This window comes from Drosophila arizonae, chromosome 2 (genome assembly GCF_054131065.1).
Source record: "Drosophila arizonae isolate 15081-1271.41 chromosome 2, UAZ_ARI_1.0, whole genome shotgun sequence".
NCBI lineage: Eukaryota > Metazoa > Arthropoda > Insecta > Diptera > Drosophilidae > Drosophila > Drosophila arizonae.
In genome coordinates, this window is record NC_142922.1 from 27,494,456 (window position 1) to 27,513,247 (window position 18,792).

At 44.0% G+C, this 18,792-nt stretch overlaps 5 protein-coding genes and 1 long non-coding RNA gene across 11 annotated transcripts in view; 3 read left to right on the top strand and 3 right to left on the bottom strand.

The window, feature by feature from the left end:
• Window positions 1-353: 353 nt before the first annotated feature.
• LOC108609097 (ATP-dependent RNA helicase DDX54) lies at window positions 354-3,371 on the bottom strand. The gene is made up of 6 exons (XM_018000789.2): window positions 3,220-3,371; window positions 2,615-3,161; window positions 2,211-2,554; window positions 1,744-2,154; window positions 1,401-1,682; window positions 354-1,339 (listed from the first exon to the last, which is right to left on the bottom strand). The coding sequence occupies exons 1-6, from the start codon at window positions 3,220-3,222 to the stop codon at window positions 437-439; spliced, it is 2,490 nt and encodes an 829-aa protein (XP_017856278.1). The 5' UTR covers window positions 3,223-3,371; the 3' UTR covers window positions 354-436.
• Window positions 3,372-3,428: 57 nt separating this feature from the next.
• On the top strand, window positions 3,429-5,595 carry LOC149270686 (uncharacterized). Its single transcript, XR_016270972.1, has 2 exons — window positions 3,429-3,727; window positions 3,793-5,595. It is a non-coding gene; the product is annotated as an uncharacterized LOC149270686 (long non-coding RNA).
• Window positions 5,363-9,803, bottom strand: spas (spastin). Of its 2 annotated transcripts, XM_018000123.2 has the most exons (6): window positions 8,755-9,803; window positions 8,011-8,181; window positions 7,598-7,825; window positions 7,098-7,276; window positions 6,776-7,040; window positions 5,363-6,718 (listed from the first exon to the last, which is right to left on the bottom strand). In XM_018000123.2, the coding sequence occupies exons 1-6, from the start codon at window positions 9,464-9,466 to the stop codon at window positions 5,973-5,975; spliced, it is 2,301 nt and encodes a 766-aa protein (XP_017855612.1). In that variant the 5' UTR covers window positions 9,467-9,803; the 3' UTR covers window positions 5,363-5,972. The 2 variants fall into 2 exon arrangements, with proteins under 2 accessions (XP_017855612.1, XP_017855613.1); XM_018000124.2 differs by lacking the exon at window positions 7,598-7,825.
• A 69-nt stretch (window positions 9,804-9,872) lies between these two features.
• Window positions 9,873-14,400, top strand: Miro (mitochondrial Rho GTPase). Of its 3 annotated transcripts, none has more exons than XM_018000126.2 (4): window positions 9,873-10,842; window positions 11,844-13,045; window positions 13,348-13,410; window positions 13,644-14,400. In XM_018000126.2, exons 1-4 carry the CDS (start codon window positions 10,249-10,251, stop codon window positions 13,777-13,779), a joined length of 1,995 nt encoding a protein of 664 aa, XP_017855615.1. In that variant the 5' UTR covers window positions 9,873-10,248; the 3' UTR covers window positions 13,780-14,400. The 3 variants fall into 3 exon arrangements, with proteins under 3 accessions (XP_017855615.1, XP_017855618.1, XP_017855617.1); XM_018000128.2 differs by having other exon boundaries at window positions 9,876-10,842; window positions 13,348-13,386; XM_018000129.2 differs by lacking the exon at window positions 13,348-13,410.
• On the bottom strand, window positions 14,379-16,855 carry Mettl3 (methyltransferase like 3). Its single transcript, XM_018000130.2, has 3 exons — window positions 16,298-16,855; window positions 15,924-16,235; window positions 14,379-15,865 (listed from the first exon to the last, which is right to left on the bottom strand). The coding sequence occupies exons 1-3, from the start codon at window positions 16,434-16,436 to the stop codon at window positions 14,463-14,465; spliced, it is 1,854 nt and encodes a 617-aa protein (XP_017855619.1). The 5' UTR covers window positions 16,437-16,855; the 3' UTR covers window positions 14,379-14,462.
• Window positions 16,761-18,792, top strand: part of KrT95D (phosphofurin acidic cluster sorting protein KrT95D) — a 39,950-nt gene continuing 37,918 nt past the window's right edge. Inside the window, exons 1-2 of one of the 3 annotated variants that reach the window (XM_089473616.1) lie at window positions 16,761-16,895; window positions 18,025-18,412. In XM_089473616.1, coding sequence (XP_089329742.1) covers window positions 18,114-18,412 — 299 coding nt within the window. In that variant the 5' untranslated portion in view covers window positions 16,761-16,895; window positions 18,025-18,113. Of the gene's footprint in view, window positions 16,896-16,928; window positions 16,947-17,430; window positions 17,579-18,024; window positions 18,413-18,792 lie in introns of those variants that run through there. The other 2 variants (XM_089473624.1, XM_089473620.1) reach the window with 2 other exon arrangements.

Below are 18,792 nucleotides of genomic sequence, written 5' to 3' on the forward strand. Positions count from 1 at the left end.
GGTGGGTGCACGTGTGCCAGGTATTCAGAGTTTCAACCCTCACTCAATTCAGTTACGACAGACACTGCGTAAATTGTTGTGGTATGATAATCACTTATCCATGCGGCTCTCACTGATTTCGATTCCGTTCTCCGAGATATGGAAAATGTTCTCCAGCACCCGCTAATTGCTTGACTTGACAGACGAAGGCTCAGTGCCAGGCACTTCAAGTGAACGGATGGGCGTAAGCGGATGCGTTAAAATTAGCACTACATCTGGAGGCCAGCTCTCCAGGATGTATTTATAGTTCATGCTGGAGTGTCAAGAGTGCTGGAAAAGAAATTATTTTGTGGCAACAATGATCGCTAGGCATATAAAAGTATAGTCTTTATTTATGTACAGCTATCAGATTATTTCAGCTCATCTAAAAAATATTCCATTGCCTATTCATCCGGGATTACTTGCGTTTCTTGGTGCTGCCGGCTTTCTTCTGTGGCGCTGCTTTTGGCCTCTGATTTTTACGCATGCTTCGCTTGCGGTTTTCAGCTTTTTTGGCGATATTTTCTTCTTGACGCTTCTTGATGAACTCCAGACGCATTCGCGACTTTACAATCTGTTCCGGCTTCCGCAGCTCCTTGTCGTTTCCGCTGATGCGCTTCTTCAACTCCAGTTTGGCATTGTAGCGAGCGTGCCGGCCCACAGGATAGCGTTGCGCATGAGACAGCGGCTTGAAGTTCTCGTCGTCGCTGCCCGCGTTTTCACGCTGCAACTGCTCCTCGATCTTCGACTTCTCCTTCCACTCGGTGTAGCGACCTGTCTTGAACGAAGCGGGTATCCAAGCGCCGGACTCTGTGCGTATTTTGTTTGCGCGCGGATCTTGAACGGAGACCATTTTCTTTTTGATTCGATCCCATTTCTTGAGTCCCGGCTTGTGCTTCACATCCTGTGCTGGGTTGCGTTCGTAAACAGAGAACTCGGCGTTCCGTGCTTGACGTTCGAACGAGTTGATGGCGAGGCCATCTTCGGTGTGTTTATCTGCCGACTGATAAGGCACATAGTTCTCCTCATCCTTGACTTGCACTTTGCGTTTCTTCTTCTTAGGCTTGTCAGCGTATAGAGCATCCATATTCTGTCGCTTTTTTGGCGCGACGACCTTTTTAAATGTGTTGGAAATCGACTCATCATCAGCTGTTGAAATGGTGCTTGGCTTCTGGGCATCCACGACCTTTTGCACCTCATCGATGTCCTCCTTAGCGCGTTGTTGGCGAAACTTTTCAATGACTTCTGTGTGATGTGAACGTTTGTCCTTCATAACAACAAAAGGCACCGACTTTTGAGTCGTATTCAATTCAAAGATTGTCTAATAAGAATAGATATGATTATATATCAAGATATTCTGGCTAGTTGCAGGTACAACTTACACCACTCGGTCGGAAGTTCCGCATCTTGACTAAGATATCGTGTTTTTCATTTTCCAATTTACGCTCGCACTCCGCAACATCGGCCCTAGACTCATCATCCAGTTTCTGGCCAGAAATTTTAGCAGCTTGCTCCAGCACAGGCGCGGCGTTAAAGAAGTCCTCGAGTGTCTTTAAAGCAAAGAACTTGATCTTCTTGGCACGAGCATTCGCATCTGTAGATGCTGTAGGACGCGAGCTCAAGTACTTCTTGTATGCATTTTCACTTGTCCGCAATACGCCTGCCTATTAATTTAAATTTATATTAAAGTAAATAATACTATAGGTTATATATTAAACATCTTACTATATGATGGCTCTTCTTGATTTCGTTCACGGTCAGGTATTCCTCCTCCAGCAAGTCCTGTGGTATGGTGCCAATAGATGCGTTATCATTGATATTGAACGGCCGATTTAAAAACAAGTGCAAGTCCAGCAAGTGAGCTGTGTCGTCTGTGGAGAATATAGAGTAGGCTGTGCCAGTGCGTCCGGCACGAGCGCAACGGCCCACGCGATGCACAAACAGCTTTGGCACGCCAGGGAAATGCAAGTTTACTACATAGTCCAAGCTGGGTATGTCAATGCCACGTGCAGCCACATCTGTGACGATGAGAACCGAAACCTTTTTGCTGGCAAATTTAGCAGTATTGATTTTACGGGCAGCTGGATCCAAACTGGAATACACTGAGGTATTTGATATGCCCGCATGAGTAAGTATCTGAAAGGGAAGCAAAATAAGAGATTGCATTTAAGATTGAATTAGATTTGACTCACAAATGAAATGAGCTCGACGTGATGTTGTGTTCCGGCAAAGACGACTGTCTGAGCCTCTTGAGGAATCACATATTTTAGCAGCACCACCAACGCAGTGTAGCGATCATCTGGTCGACAATAAAGAAATTTAAGAGATAGTGTGTCTGGCAGCTTCGACTCAACATCCAGACGGATGAGCACAGGATCGCTGAGACCAGCCCGTGCGAATTCAACCAGAAGTTTTGGCAGCGTTGCCGAGAACATGACCGTTTGTCTCGAGGATGGCAAGCGATGCAGCGTCTCGTTCAACTGCTCGCCGAAGCCCATTTCGAAGAGCCTGTCTGCCTCGTCGAAGACCACGTACTCTACAATAGATCCGGTATAAATTACAATCGGCATATTAGGTATATGGATAGGACGCTTACCTATTGAGTTTAGCTTCAAATCCATTTCCACACACAAATGCAGGAATCGACCAGGCGTAGCCACAATAATATCTGGGCATGTGTGAATGGCTGAGAATTGCGAGTCCATGGAATCACCGCCCAGCACTAGGATCGTCTTCAGTTCCATAAATCGGCCGAGATCCTTGATGAATTTATACGTTTGCACCGCCAACTCTCGCGTTGGAGATAGGATCAAGGCACGTGCACCTTTAGTGGGCTCGCGGCGTTGCAACTTTTCGAATAAAGGGATTAGAAAGCAGGCGGTTTTGCCGGAGCCTGTTTTAGCCATGGCAACAACGTCGCGTCCCTCCAAAATCAATGGAATGGTTTTTCGCTGAATGGGAGTGGGCACCTTATAGCCACGTTTAGTTATACCCTTCAGTAACTCGAATCCCAAACCCAACGATTGGAAGCCACCGCTCTTTTTCGATTTAGGTTTGGTTTTAAGAATATCATCGTTGCCGCCACTGGTGCCACTTTGTTCCAATGACGGAAAGCCTGGTATTTCATCTGTCTGTTTCTTACGCTAAAAGTCAATATTGTTTTTAATAGCGATTACAATATCTTTGCATATATTTACTTACCATTTCTAGCGAGTTTGTATAACACGAACAAATAACTTATTTACACGTGCATATGCAACAGTGTGCCCGTTAACAATATAGTAAATTGCAAATTCTATCGACATATCGGCAACATACATGTATATATCGATAGTTATAAACTTTTAAAAGAAATTTACTTTCAGAGCAGAGTGTGCTTGGTATCGATATCATGGTCTGTTGCTTGAGAGATTGCCAAGAATGTGGTTTAATTTTTGAGAACAGTTTTTATGCCTGACGTAATGTGCCGTTCCTCCTACGTCTAGAAAAGGCATAAAAGGCATGCACAAACTCTCCTAGCTCCTTCTGTTAATCGACCTGCAACAGATCAAAGCAGACGGAATCTAGCTTATTTGAAAGTGATATAAATGTATTGAAAATGAGATTTTTAATAGAACTATAAAACCAGCAATGGACGAAAAAGAATTACAGAAGATTATTTAAGTGGTCTATATGTATGCAGCAGTACTCATTTGGCATTTATATTTAAGTAAAACGAAGCTAGACTGAATACAGCAGCAAAGAATGTTCCCATTAAAGCTCTACTACTTGCAGTAGCAGAGAGTGCTCCCATTGGTCACTTAAAGGTCGGCTGCAACGATCCCTACCTGGCGCCGGCCTCAACATTTGAGCGCGACTTACGCTTTGAGTGAAAGTCGCCCTATATAAAGGGAAGCAGCTGCAGCATTTCTTCAGCCGCCCAGGCCTGGTGGGTATCAGAAAAATTTATACTGAATCGAAACCAAATCTTAAATAACGTAAAGTGCTTTTGATCAGAAATTTTAATAGCATTGTCAATAAATAAATAATAAATTCAGTTTCCCTAATTGGTTGTTTCGTTACCTCTAAGCAGCATTGCTTATACATTTGGCACGTTGCTTTAATTTGTATAATATTTTCATTATACACAGAATTTATACCTAAGCTGACCAACTTCTTACCCGACACACACAATATTGGATCGTCTTTTGCTGTTATTTATACATTAAACTGTTCCCTGTTTACCCAAGACACATACCAGAATTTCAATGAAAAGTTTTGCCTCACAGTTGCATATAAGAATAATACTTGTATATTCTGTTATATTTAATTTATTTTTAGTGCAAAGGGATAATTTATTGTATATTTGCAAAGCCTGCCCTATATTACGGCAACTACGATGTCAGAGTCAGTTGCGTGCTCTGCGGGACCTATACGGCTCTATCCTATATACTATAGTATAGTATATGTATACTACTATGTTATCTGAAACCGAAATATCAAACTTTTCGGGGTAAAAAAATTGATGTAGTCCCATTAATACCATCGATACCTCATTGATATTGGCCGCACAGCAGAGCTTATTATAAGCAATATTAAATTTAGTTTCATCATTTTGCGGATTATAAATACTGATCATTTGAAATATTAACCACCCATAAAAAATTTTAAAATATATATATTTTCTTTAAATCTTTTTTTTTTCTTTATTTTCCGCATTAGCTTATGTAATATTTTTGGATTGTTGTGTCTGGCGATCGGGCGCTAAACAACTGAAATGGTCCGGCGCTGCATAAAGCTGTTAATTAGCGTCGTAAGCAAATGAAATAATTCTAGGTACAATAATTTGGTAACGATTCTATAAATGATATCTGTGTGTAAGCGTGTAGGCATCTATAAACGGAGCTCCGTGAAATGTAAACAAACGACAAAATATAAATATATAAGCTATTGTACATTAATTAAGGAACTAAAATCTAATCGGTACACTCATGTATTTGTGAATCGATGCACTTTTTACCTTAGGGCTATGCTTATATCTACGATTACGTGTAATTATAGTTGAGGATTGGATGTTCACTAAAAACAAATTTTATTATTTTAATGGTAGTGTCTATGGCATAAACTTTATAACAGGCTAAGTATTCAATTGGAAGTATATAGTAAGGCTGTTGAGCCCCTAAACAAGTTAAATAAATATAATAAACAATTTTCAACTACATGGAATGCTCGTGAGCAGTTGCAAAAAGTATTATTGAATAATATGAAGTTAGGAAAAAATCATAAATTAAATATTCTTAATATGCTAATGCAATAAGTATACAGATCTTGAATAAGACAAATCAATGAGTATAGTTTGCAGTAATATGTTTGACAGTATCGCTTATTATTAATAATTCACATGTACTATGATCTCGGCACCGTGTTTTAACATAGCATTACTAAAAGAAAACTTAGAATGACAATTTTTCGTACAATATTCTTAAACATATATCCTAAATACACTCAACTTGTATGAGAGAAATGTTAAACAAATGATTTCAATTACATTTCCATATTCATACATAAATCAACAAAAATCGTGAAAACAATTAAACACTACGAAGATAAAATCTAAACTCCTAATGAAACGCTCTTGAAAATTATTTAAAATACGAGTCAATGATGAAAACTAATGCGGTTGCATGCTGCACGTTGCAAGTGCAACGCAGCACGAGCAACACAACAAAATTTAAATTCCGTCACTCACATCACAATACGTTCGGGTCGGCCTCTAAAGCTGTGTGTGCCTACGTGGCCATGGACGTGGAGAAGTGGGCGTGGTGGCCTAGTTTCTGCAATTGTGTTTAGCTTTGGACTGCCCGCTGGGCATATATGCCAAGCATCTGTAGTTGGGTGGGTTTCACCAAAGAAAAAAAAAAAATAAACAAACAAATTTGAACGTCAAAGGAATTACAATACGAAACGCAACCAAACTAAATGGTAATGTCGCCATAATCCTGCGACCATTTCTCGTACGAGTTGAGACTTTGCGGCGCCACTGAACGGCGTATTCGCTTCAGCGAATTATGGAAATCCTTCTCGGTGATGGGGCGCATAGCGCTGATGTCCAGACACTTGACTTGCTCCACGTTTAGTTCACGTATGGGCTCCAAGGCGGCATCCTTGGCCAGCGCGGTTAGATCGGAGCCCGAATAGCCATCGGTTATTTTCGCCAAACGTGCCAGAGCTTCCGTATCCAGCGGACTGCCCTGCTTCTGGAGCAGACGACTTAATAGTAGTTCGCGTGTCTGTACCTCGGGCAGCGATACGTAGACACGCTTGGTAAACCGACGCAATGCAGCCTCGTCCAGCTCTTGCGGACGATTGGTCGCCGCCAGCACAACAATGCGATCGCCCTCCGGATTGCCTGGCAGCCCATCGAATTCAACCAGGAATTCAGTTTTGAGGCGACGCGACGCCTCATGCTCGTTACTGCTGCGCTCCGAGAGCAGCGAGTCGACCTCGTCAATAAATATTATCGATGGCTGCAAGTGGCGAGCCACCGCAAACAGAGCGCGCACCAATTTCTCGCCATCGCCCACGTACTTGCTGGTCAGCGAGGCAGCCGAGATGTTGAGGAATGTCGCACTGCACTCGGTGGCCACGGCGCGTGCCAACAACGTTTTGCCATTACCTGGCGGTCCGAACAGCAGCAGACCCTTGGCAGGTGCGCGCAGGCCTAAAAACGAAAGCGTTAAAACTGTTGCAGAGACTAATTAAAGGTGTTACGGCTTACCTGTAAAGAGCTCAGGACGGACGGATGGTAATATGACCATCTCCTGCAGCGCCTGCTTGGCCACATCCTGGCCAGCAATATCGGTCCACTCCACCTTGGCGCCACCCTCAACTATTTCGTCCATTATGATCTGCACCAACTTCTGCTCCACACCCTTTACACTTATCATGGGCGTGCTGGCGCCGCTGCCGCTGCCACTGCCGCTGGCTGCATTGTTGTTGATGGGCGTGCGTGAGCGCTGCGGCGGCGTATTACGTCCCGATGACTGCGGGAGATAGATATGAATTATATAGAGCTAATGCGATTGACCTGAGAGACTTACGAATTGGCGACGCACAGCCGGTGGAGTCGCTGCCGTTTTGCCCGGCTGACGCTGCAGGGCAGCGCCCACGTATGTGGAGGTCGTCTTCGAGCCAAGATTGCGCGGCAGCGTTTGTGACTTGTTAGCGACGGCCAGATTGCCGGGGCGCTTGTTGCCAATGGTTAATTTGCGACCAGATGCTAGAGTTGAGACTTCAATTAGTAACTGAATTGCAACTGCTTATTGCTGGGCGTAATTTACTAGCTTAGATCAGACAAAAACTAATCAAAATTCGAAATTCAAAAGTAAAAATGAAAATTCATGCAGTGCACGTTTGTGATGGAAATGCGAAAGAGCGAAAGAGAGTGAGGAAAATGTTGATTTTGATTGCTTGCTGTCGTTGTTGATCTGATAGTTCTTGTTGTTGTTGCTGTCTCTTATTGTTGACTGGGCGGTGCTTTAGTATTTAGCATTGTTGCTGCTGCGGCTGTTGCAGTCGCATTAAATGTTACGGCACTTACCCGCTTGCAAGGCTTTCGAGGTGCCTGCACTGGACCCCGTGCCGCTGACGGGTTTGGGTCCATAGCCGCTGCTGCGCATTGTTATCTTTGGCGGCTCAACGGCCGTCGCTTTGCTATTCGTTTGGCCCACGAGCATGGGTTGCTTGAATTTCGATGTGACCTGCTGCTTGTTCTTTGGCGGATCCATCAGGGACAAACGTTGCATTTGCAAATCTTCCTCACGCAAAGCTGAGGAATGAGGATGCGATTGGACGGGGCCGGGGGGACAATAAAACAAAACAAAAAATAGGTGCAAACACAATGACAAACAAAGGTGCAAAAGTAAACAAAAGAAAATTCAAATAACAAAATAAAAGATTACACTACGATTGAAGTGGTTCGCGGATGCAGCTATTCCTCCAGCCGTTACTTACCGAGAAAGTGCAGACGATCGCGTGCCATGGAGAGATTAGTTTGCATCTTCTCGTGCAAGCGCTGGGCGCGATCCCAGACATCACCGCGTCCGCTCCAGCAGTCAACAGCAATGCCATCCTCCAGCTCCTTGATGCCCTTGCGATACAGCTCAATGGCCAGCTCCTTGTGGCCTGAAAGGGGAAAGAGCAGGTATCAATAACATAGATCCACATATGTGTGCGTGTGTGTGGCTGTGTGTGCTTGCTAGTATCGATTCTCAACGACAATGCGATTAGAGTTGAGCGCGTGCTTTTCCGTGACACGACTTAATATCACAGCTTATCTAGGGAAACACGAATTTTGAATAACGTGTAATAAAGGGAAATGCTAAATCAAATTACGTTGCCACTAAATGTAGCAGAAACTTGTTTGAATAAAAAATTAAGAATTAAAATATATGCATACGAACATATTCAAAACTAATCAATATATATATATATACTACAAGCCGAAGACCCAACAGTAGCCAATGCTTAGCATTAAGTTGGTTTAATTTTAAGAAATATTTACTATAGTATATATTTATGTAAACAGTTTTAGCTCCCATTGCAGCGTGTAACACGAGAGACACGCTCACCTCTAGCTTATACAACAAGTATGACAACAAAGCGCGCGCTGCGTCTGATGACTCATAAAGCACACCACTCCAGCAGCCAGCCAAGGGGCCAAGACAAAGCAACCCCATGAAAGGAATACCTACTCACCTTCGTTCTCCTCGTCGATTTTGAGAGCTTTGGAAATGTACTCGAATGCGCGTCGATGGTGATGCTTCTGCTTGGCCAGCAGCGGATCACCGGGGCCCGGGGAGTAGCCACCGCTGCCGCCTCGATTGGTTGCCATTTCTAATGGGAGCAACGCGCGTTGTCTTTGGGGCAGTGCTTGTTGGGCCTTTTCAATGCCGTCGCTCGTATTCCGCTCCAATGGACAAATTATAGACTGTTGTTCCTTGGAGTTCTGGACAACGATCTCGATGTTGCAGTCGCGTCGATGCGGACTGCGATAGATCACCTTTGTGCTCGCACAGTACAAGTAGCGAAAAATACAGAACAGCTGATAAATCAGAGAGCGCAAAACGTTGAACAGAAATATAATGGGAAATGAAACAACGTAGAGGTTTTGCTTGTGCACCGAAGTGCCGCCTCTTGGCCCGTATCCACTGGTCGGTGTCAAATCCGCATCGGTGGTGTCGTCGTCTGGTGAACTGCCCGGAGTTGTGGATGTAGTTGTTGTTGCTGTTATTGTAGCGCGTTGACGATTCGACGACAATTTCGAACTAGTTTTGCCGTCATCGATTAATGCTTCACTGCAGCTGCGGCTGCGATTGGCTCCGCTGCTGCCACCTCCGCTGATCTTGACCGGCGACTTGGTGCTGCTGCTGGCGCTGGATGACGACGATTGGTTTTTGGTGCGTACCATCGATATTGATTCCGAGCCGCAGCACTGTTTTTCTATACGAGTCTCTTTTCACAAACACAACACCCTCCGCCCCCACCTCCAGAGAAGCGAAGTTTTGCTCCTCTCTTTCTCACTCTCACACAGTCAATAGCTTCCACAGCTCAGACACAAAGACAGCAAAACCAAAAAGACTACGCAATTAAATAATGTACTGAAAACTGAAATAAACTGAAACGGAACACACGACGCGCGCTTTTTGTTGTTAATTGTTATTTCTCATTTTTCTATATGTAAATTTATTGAGCGCCGTTTTTTTTGTGCCGTTTCCAACTCACAAAACAAATTTTCTCCGTCTCCGCTGATGTAGTTGCCACATCATTTCAGTTCTAACGATTTGAAAATGTTGGGGGGGAAAAACTTCAGAAAGGCAGTAAACGCTATGTTTTTCGAAATAATACTTTGGTAAATTAGAAAAGTTCGATTGAAAGATCAGCAAATGCAAAAAACACCATACACAATTAAAATATTTTCAAATTGACAATTGGTCCGGCAGCACCACATGGGTTGTTCTAGGGTTGTTGTCGCTTTGAAAATTTCGATGTATTGAAGTATCGATACGCGTGTCTTTATAAATCAGCTGCCGTCTCGGTTGTATCTGCGGTTTTTGCATAACAAAATCTTTAAATTATCCTAAAACCACAAGAAAGAGAGGGAGAGTAACCAAAATTGCTGAAAACGGAAACGTAAAGCGATAACGTAGTGTACTTACATAGAGAATAGCAACAAGATAATAAGGAAGAGTGATGGGTCAATACACGGCGTCGCAGCGCAAAAATGTGAGAATTCTGCTTGTCGGCGATGCTGGAGTTGGCAAAACGTCGTTAATATTGTCCCTGGTCAGCGAGGAGTATCCCGAGGAGGTGCCGCCTCGAGCCGAAGAGATTACAATACCGGCGAACGTGACTCCCGAACAAGTGCCCACCAATATCGTTGACTTTTCGAGCGTTGAGCAATCCGATGAAGCACTGGCCGCCGAGATAAACAAAGCGCACGTCGTGTGCATTGTGTACGCCGTGGACGATGACGACTCGCTCGATCGTATAACATCGCACTGGCTACCCCTAGTCCGCTCCACCTGTAGCAGCAGCAGCAGTACAAACACAGACGGCGAGCCCGATGTGGCGCGCAAGCCAATTGTCTTAGTTGGTAACAAAATTGATTTGATCGAGTATTCAACCATCGACAGTGTTTTGGCCATCATGGAGGACTATCCGGAGATTGAGAGCTGTGTTGAATGCTCCGCTAAGACTCTGCACAACATTTCCGAAATGTTCTACTACGCACAAAAGGCGGTGCTGCATCCCACCTCACCGCTCTACATCATGGAGGAGCAAAATGTAAGCCACATTAGTTGTTAGTTGAATAATAATTATTTCCAAATTCGAGTTGATCCTGCGAGAGAAATTTCCCACTAAAATGTAAGCTGGAATAGTCCGAATTCATTATAAAGTTTATGCAATGGAAGTGAAGACACGAAGCTTGATTAGTCCGAATATTGTGATAACCTAAATAGTACTCCACCTCATGATGACCAAAATGTAGGTTAGAACAGCCTCAATTTTCGAGGATATTTTCCATCTACGAGAGAAACTTCCTACTAAAATATAAGTTAGATTTTTCCGAATATCTTTTAAGGCTGGGTACAACAGAAGAGTTTGATTGGAAGATGTCACAAAATAAGACTACATAATGGACGATTAGATAAGTAGGAATTTTCAGTTGTTGAGATAATGCCCATAGCAGATTTGCTGCTGCGAGGCTTCTCACGAAAACGTAAACTTGATTAGTCCGAAGTTGTATTTGGTAGGCAACTTTTCCGAAATATAAATTCTCATAATCGGCAATCGATAGATAAGTAGATTGGTTTCTAGAGATCATTCTGAACTCTGAGAGTAGGTTCGCACTAAAAGGTAAGCTACATTAGACTGAATTCCCTTTAATAAAGCTTGCACAATGCAAAAACAATAGAACCTTAAGACTGAAAATTTTAGTAGATAAGTAACACCCTATCCAAAGTACAACTCACAATAAAGGACAGCAAAAAAGTAAGCTAGAGTAACGCTAGATTAATTCCAGCTTACTCTTTGGTTGTTCAGCTTAAACTATTCCAGACTCTTTTAACTTTTCGTTCCAGACCAACGTAGTCATAACGTAGTACATACATATGTACATAGCCTTGAGAGCTATTTTTATCAGAATGCAATATAAGCAACTAAATAAAAATGTTTTTTGTGGGACTCTGTGCACAATAGAATTAATATATATATATAGAGAGAGATTTGCTGGTGTTTAACCTTTGGCTAACTGAAGATAACTTTTCCTTGCAATACACTTACAGCTGACGCCTGCCTGCAAAAAGTCGCTGGTGCGCATATTCAAGATATGCGATATTGATAGCGACAATCTGCTGAATGATTACGAGCTGAACCTCTTTCAGAGGCGTTGCTTTAATACGCCGCTGCAGCCACAAATATTGGATGAGGTGAAGTCCGTGATACAGAAAAACGTGCCGGATGGCATCTACAATGATGCCGTGACGCTGCAGGGATTTCTCTTTTTGCATTGCCTGTTCATACAGCGTGGACGCAACGAGACAACGTGGGCGGTGCTGCGGCGATTTGGCTACAACGATCAATTGGAGATGTGCAAGGAGTATTTGCGGCCGGCGTTGAAGATTCCGCCGGGCAGCAGCACGGAGTTATCGCATCGCGGTCAACAGTTTTTGATTGCGCTCTTCGAGCGGTACGATCGCGATGGCGATGGCGCGCTGTCGCCGGAAGAGCACAAAATGCTATTCAGCACCTGCCCATCGCCGCCCTGGTCCTATTCGACGGACATACGCAAGTCGTGTCCGACCAATGACTGCGGCTGGGTCACACTGCACGGTTGGCTGTGCCGTTGGACGCTGATGACCCTGATCGATGTGGTCAAAACCATGGAGTATCTGGCCTACTTGGGCTTCAATGTACACGAAAACGACAGCCAACTGGTGGCCATCCATGTGACGCGAGAGCGTCGCATTGATCTGGCCAAGCGGCAGAGCAGTCGGTCCGTGTACAAGTGCCACGTGATCGGACCCAAGGGCTCGGGCAAGACCGGACTGTGCCGCGGCTTCCTCATTGACGACATGAGCAAGCTGCTGGGCAAAGAGTTCAAGACGAATGTGGTGCACTGCATCAACTCGGTGCAGGTGTATGGCCAGGAGAAGCATTTAATATTGCGTGACATCGATGTGCGGCATGCGCTCGATCCGCTGCAGCCGCAGGAGGTGAACTGCGACGTTGCCTGCCTGGTGTACGATTCCTCCAATCCGCGCTCTTTCGAGTATGTGGCCCGCATATACATTAAATACTTTGCGGAAAGCAAAATTCCTGTCATGATTGTGGGCACCAAGTGTGATCTCGAGGAGCGTCGCCAGGACTATCTAATGCAGCCGGCGGAGTTCTGCGACAAATACAAGCTGCTCCCGCCCCATCTCTTCAGCCTGAAGACCAACAAAAAGGAGCTCTACACTAAGCTGGCCACAATGGCGGCCTTTCCGTGAGTATTGAAATGCTTTTCCATTTGGGTTGCGGCCATTAGAGCGCTCATTGGGTTAACACAGATCATTTGGGCACTTGGCATTTTTGACATATTCGGATTAATGGCTATATATATATTATTACTTTTATTATCTTCTCTTATTCCCTCCCCTCCACTTACCCACTACGATTTTTGTTTGGTGTTCATGTTATGTTTTGTTGATGTATTGTGCATCCTTAATGCTTATGGAATCTGCTGCTGCTCTGATCTTGGATTTCTTGGATATATGCTGTGCTGCCGCTGTTGCTGCCACTCCGTAGGCGCTTTCAAGCCGCCTGGATACTGTTCTACAAGCACAGGTTGGTACAGCTGTGGGAATCGGCGTAAGTGTTATACATCTGACTTGAATATTTACTAACGCTGTCTGGGTTCTTTACTATATTCCTAACATGCGCTGCGATCATTCTAAACCTCACGCACTCATACACCTAACACACGCTTTGCAAATGTGTTGTACGGAGCATTCGACAATATACTTAGTTCCTTTAAAAACCATCTTTCAATTCTGTTTAGTATCTGTATCTCATGCACAATTTGTCTTATCACATCCTCTTAGATATTTGCGACAATTCGGACTGATGACTGAGGATCCGAAGGTATGGCTCAAAGCTGGCTTGGGCGTGGCCGCCGCCACGGTGCTGGGCTTCATAGTTCTAAAGGCGATAAGTGCAACTGGAACGCACTCTCGTTAAGGATTTTCAGGACCGGCGGTAACTGCCCAGGAGGACACCCACAACACAAACACACAAATGTTCAGAAATTTATGTAATTTATGTTAACTGCGGATTACAAACGCTTTTAATTGTAAACCGTTACATTATCAAAATTTTGGTTGAAAATGCCGCGTGAAACTTTTCAAGTGGATTGATAAAAGGAAGATTTTCCATTTTCATGTCAAAACCTTAGTGTACATATATTAAGCTGATCCACGGACAATGGCTAGGCGAGAGGGTATTGCAGGGCACAGGGATAGCATACATATAGTATATGTATAATATTAACTTAACTCTGTATTCTCCCATAAGTCTTAGTTGTTTACATCATATATTTATGCCCATTAGCAATCGTCTATATCTCTCACGCATACAATGCTGTGATTAAGATCGTATCTAACTAGCCGTTCTATATACTCTATATATATAAACAAATACATGGATTACGTGTATATATATCTCTATACATTTATATATATACATATGCCAATCCTATTTATAGCCCATAGATACACATTATTCATTTGGCGCCAACGGCACTTGTAAATACGCGCAAAATACCAGAATGAGCAATAAAATCTGTTTAAATATTTACTTTAATCTTAACATACTAGTATTTATAAAAGTTGTAATAAGAATTATATTTTTGTCCGTATATTTGCTTAGTTCTTAATCGCGGTCACTGCCGCCGCCGTGGGCGACATGCAGTTGCCATCGGGATAACGCTTCTGGAATTGGGTAATTAGCTCGGGGTCGACTAGGCGAATGCCATCCAATTGATTGCCCAGCGTTATCCAGTTTGGCTGAATGTTGTGCGGTCGGCCGAAGAGCTCGATTTTTCGAGTGCCCGGACTGAGGCGCTCAATGATGCCATAGATCTCGTCTGGCTTGTGACTGGTGGCGCGCACCTCTGCGACGATAACATCACAGTCGAGGCCGCGATTCAGATTTGTCGGATTGCCCTTCATGCCGACCAGGCAGTGCTCCTTGCCGTGATTCAGCCAGTGACCGGTGCGGCCAGTGCGTATGATGCGCTGCAGCTGATTCGTTTTCACCCAGATCAGCTCATCGACACGCTCATAGCCCCAGAGCTTCAGGCAATCACGTCCCAGTTCCATGGCACGCCCCGTTACCCATAGAAATATCAGGCCTTCTTCCTGCAGTGCTGGTATGCCTAGGGCACGCATCTCGTCGTCCGACATGGTGCCATACGGCAGCTCCATGTGTATGTCCCATGGGGGATCGGCCATGACGACAGCGAATTTACCGAGCACCGTCATGTCCAGAAATCGAAGATCACACTGAATCCACTGCGGCGGATAGAGAGTGCAACTGGAGTCGATGCTTCGTTTCATGCTGAGCTTGGTCTTCACATCCGTCGGCTTATTCGTGTTGATATGTGGCAGCGTATCCACCTCGTAGTGCACGTACTTGCAAGTGGCCATGTGGAAGCAGGTGTTCAGGAAACTGCAATCGCCCAGCGACTCGTCCGTGTGGGATTGAATGATTTTCTTAAAGTGCAGTTTTGTGCATTTGTCCGAGTCACCGGAGGATTCGCTATCATCTGTGGACTCCTGCGAGTCGGCCTCACAGTTGTTTAGGTTCTCCGCTATGATCTCGCCATCTTCGGCATCCTCGGAACTCAGCTTGACTAGCTTGCTACTATTGGCAATGGCTCCATCGGCAGCGACAGCATTGCGCAGCTCTTTCTCCTCGCGACGTTCGAGTTTCTTCTTTGCTGCCATTTCATTAGCTACCTGCTGAGCCTTGAGGCACTCGATTTTGGTTCCATGGGAGCAGAACTCCATGACTTGTGCACCTCCGTGGGATTTGAACTTTTCGGCCACGGAGCGCTCCTTGGCCGTCGGTTTGGTCAGCAATTCGAGTATCTCCTCGCCGACCTGTTTGCTTTGCTTCTCTCGTGTTGAAGGCAGGGACAACAGCATCATGATGTCATCCGATGCATCCAGACTGGTTGACTCTTTGCGAGCGCTTCCTGAATCCACTTTTTGTATTTTGCGCTGCAACTGCTCATCATCGTTCTCGTCATCCTGCCCAGATTCTACTGTTGGGTGCTCTATATTAATCAATATATTCTCAATCATGTACAAGCATTTGCTTACATTTTCGCTTCGCATCCGTTTCCTCATTCTGCTGGCAACTGTCGTTAATATCGTCGCATATTTCCAACAACTCCTTGGTTTGTACGGAAATCACTTCATACCCCGCTTCTGTGCCAATTGTGACATTCCTTATACCAATTGCGCCCTGATTGGCTAGCTTCCCAAGTATAAAGTTGACCATTTCCATCGTTGGAAGCTTCTCCATCAGGGAGCCGACTTTGTCGACCACTTGCGTTGAGACAATGGGAAGGACGAGAGTGCTAGCGCTGAGTGTCTGAAGTACAGCCTTCTGTACATCCACATCGGCTTCAACTGAAAATATGATATTTATATTAATATTTAACGCATTTACTTGTTGCCGGCTCGTCGCTTACCGAGCTCTTTTTTTGGGTTGGACTGGTCCTCTTGTTTGTCAGAAAGTATGTCGATCCGTTCCTTTTTACGCTTTTCCAGCTTCTCGCGCAGAGTATTGCGCTTTGTTTTAAGTGACTTTATGTCCCATACATCGGCCATTATTTGTAAGATTTCTTTTCGTCGCCGGATAATTCAGTTTTGTTTACATTAATTATGACAGATGAGACTGCTGATGCCCTGGCAGCAAGAAGTTATCGATAAAACTTAGTGTTGGAAAATGTTTCCTCTGTTCTTATTTATGAAAGTTGCAATGATTTGATGTCTGTTTAATAGCTCTTCATTCAAACGACATCCGTATTTTAAACATTTTTGTTCAATTAAACACTGTTTATTAAATATTAGTAGATATATTGCATTGCTAAAAAATGTTTGCATTCATGAAAATCAACTTTGTGTCGTTTCAGTAAAAGAAATTTGCGGTCACTGTTAATAACATTTGAGTAAATGTTAAGAAGTGTTTGTTGTCTATGTGTTAGTTTATTGCTGTTAGTATGTGTTTGCCTGAATGAGTGGCGGACGTCGTAGATTGTTCCGCGATTTTTTGGTGAATTAATCGTGGTAAATAAAATAAATAATACATGAGAGAGTTTATATGTTAAAACATCAACGGTGTGCACTCAAATTCAAATTAAATGTTGTGAAAGGCGCTGTTGTTGTTGCTACTCCCAATGTGCTTTCCTTTCCATACATTTGCGGGTATATGTATATGTCGACACACACAAACATGCATCCAACACACTTGCGTGCAATTGGTGGGCCTTTTGTTTCCTTTTGTTTATGCGCGCGTAGGAGAGCATAAAATGCGCGAATAAACACACGAACAAGCCTAACACGGACACGAAATTTGCAAAAGCGCCAACGTTGTTGAGTGCTCGTACTCGAATTTGTGCTAGTGTGTGTGATTGTATGTGGGGGAGTGCGCACATTGTTATTGCTGCCGCTTGCGCTCTTGACGCGCCCCAGCAGCGGATTTGCTGCTCACTGAATTTTTCTCTCTTTCACTCTGTCTCTCTCCTCCGCGCACTCTGGCTTCAGCATGCGAAACGAGTGACTGTGAGAAATTTATAACGCGACATTTGCACGGCTACTTTGGAGCATGACGGTTGTTTCGGGCTCTCCAACGTCAAATAGCAGACAACGCGTACGTGCAGCAGGCACATCTCTAAGCTGCTCCGGGAAATCAGTAAAATTCTATAACAGATTCATATTGGGTAGCAGCAAAAAATCGTGTTATTGATTCTGTGAGTGAGCGTTCGTGTGTGTGTGTGAATTTTGCAGTTGCAATCGTATTTGGCTCTCTGCCTCTGCTGCTGCCTCTGCCTATTCGCGTTCCGTGTACCCCTCCCCATCTCACTTCTGTTGGTCGGCTTGCTTCTCGGTTTTGGATGCGTCGTGATTCTGTGTATACCACGAAGCGCATCTTTTTGAACATTAAGGGCGAGCAGCACAGCAGGCAGCCAGCAGCCAGCAGCTGGCGCGCCCCACAGCAGCAGCCGCCCAATTGCTGCAGCGGAGAATATAAATTCTTTACTATTAAATAAATAAATATATATACACATCTATGTATATGTATGTGTGCGACAATAGAACAAAAGTTTGCGACGCTTCAAACGCTACACTCGAATAAATTTAGTTATATTATACATAACGTGTATTGGAATTTATGTGAAACAATATTTTTTACTAGATTCATAATGTGCAACAACAGAAATTAACAGCAAACACACAACAACCAAAGAAACAACAATATAATACAACAATAATTACAAAATCACCATGAAGATGGTGGACAAATCGTCAAAATTGATGGATAAATTTGTCGCCAGTGGCAGCGGCAGCGGCAGCGGCGGCGGTGGAGGAGTCGGTGGCGGTGGCGGCGGCTCAGCCACAGCATCGGCAACAGCCAACGTAGCTGCCGCTGGCGCTGCATCGGGCAATGCGTCGGGCACGGCCAGCGGCCTCAGTGGTGGCGGCGTCATCAGCAGCAATATGACAGGCAACGGACAAAAGCCGGTGCCTATGAAACTCTTCGCCGCCTGGGAAGTCGATCGAACACCGCCCAATTGCATACCAAGGTGAGTGCAAGAGCAACATTTACATAATATGCAATTGATAAAGAAATAAGCGAGAGTGAGCGAGAGAGAGAGGTACAAAATAAGTAGAGAATAAGTACACAGCGAGCAGTGTTTTTCTTTTTCGTTGATATTTCTATACAAATTAGGCGATTTGTAATTTATATTAAAAATACTATAAAAACATTTAAATTGAAATTTATCTTAATTATCTATATTTTTGATGTACACCAATTCAACATACATCAGAAACAACAAAATTCTCTGTTTTTGTTACCAAGGTAAATTATTGAGTAATTTTAATTGAAAAGCGAAAGCGAGGCAATGCTAATTCAATAAAGATTAAATTTGATAGAAATAAAAACAGAAATTAAAACTTGCAA

Coding starts and splice junctions, on each gene's coding strand:
- LOC108609097 (XM_018000789.2), bottom strand. Junction 2,155..2,210: donor ACGTCGAGCTCATTTCATTT/GTGAGTCAAATC, acceptor CTTCCCTTTCAG/ATACTTACTCATGCGGGCAT. Junction 1,683..1,743: donor TCAAGAAGAGCCATCATATA/GTAAGATGTTTA, acceptor TTAAATTAATAG/GCAGGCGTATTGCGGACAAG.
- spas (XM_018000123.2), bottom strand. CDS start 9,466: ATGGTACGCACCAAAAACCAATCGTCGTCATCCAGCGCCAGCAGCAGC. Junction 7,826..8,010: donor CGATCGTCTGCACTTTCTCG/GTAAGTAACGGC, acceptor CTCATTCCTCAG/CTTTGCGTGAGGAAGATTTG. Junction 7,041..7,097: donor CGGCTGTGCGTCGCCAATTC/GTAAGTCTCTCA, acceptor TATCTCCCGCAG/TCATCGGGACGTAATACGCC.
- Mettl3 (XM_018000130.2), bottom strand. CDS start 16,436: ATGGCCGATGTATGGGACATAAAGTCACTTAAAACAAAGCGCAATACT. Junction 16,236..16,297: donor CAACCCAAAAAAAGAGCTCG/GTAAGCGACGAG, acceptor TCATATTTTCAG/TTGAAGCCGATGTGGATGTA. Junction 15,866..15,923: donor AACGGATGCGAAGCGAAAAT/GTAAGCAAATGC, acceptor AGCACCCAACAG/TAGAATCTGGGCAGGATGAC.
- Miro (XM_018000126.2), top strand. CDS start 10,249: ATGGGTCAATACACGGCGTCGCAGCGCAAAAATGTGAGAATTCTGCTT. Junction 13,046..13,347: donor GCCACAATGGCGGCCTTTCC/GTGAGTATTGAA, acceptor GCCACTCCGTAG/GCGCTTTCAAGCCGCCTGGA. Junction 13,411..13,643: donor GTACAGCTGTGGGAATCGGC/GTAAGTGTTATA, acceptor ACATCCTCTTAG/ATATTTGCGACAATTCGGAC.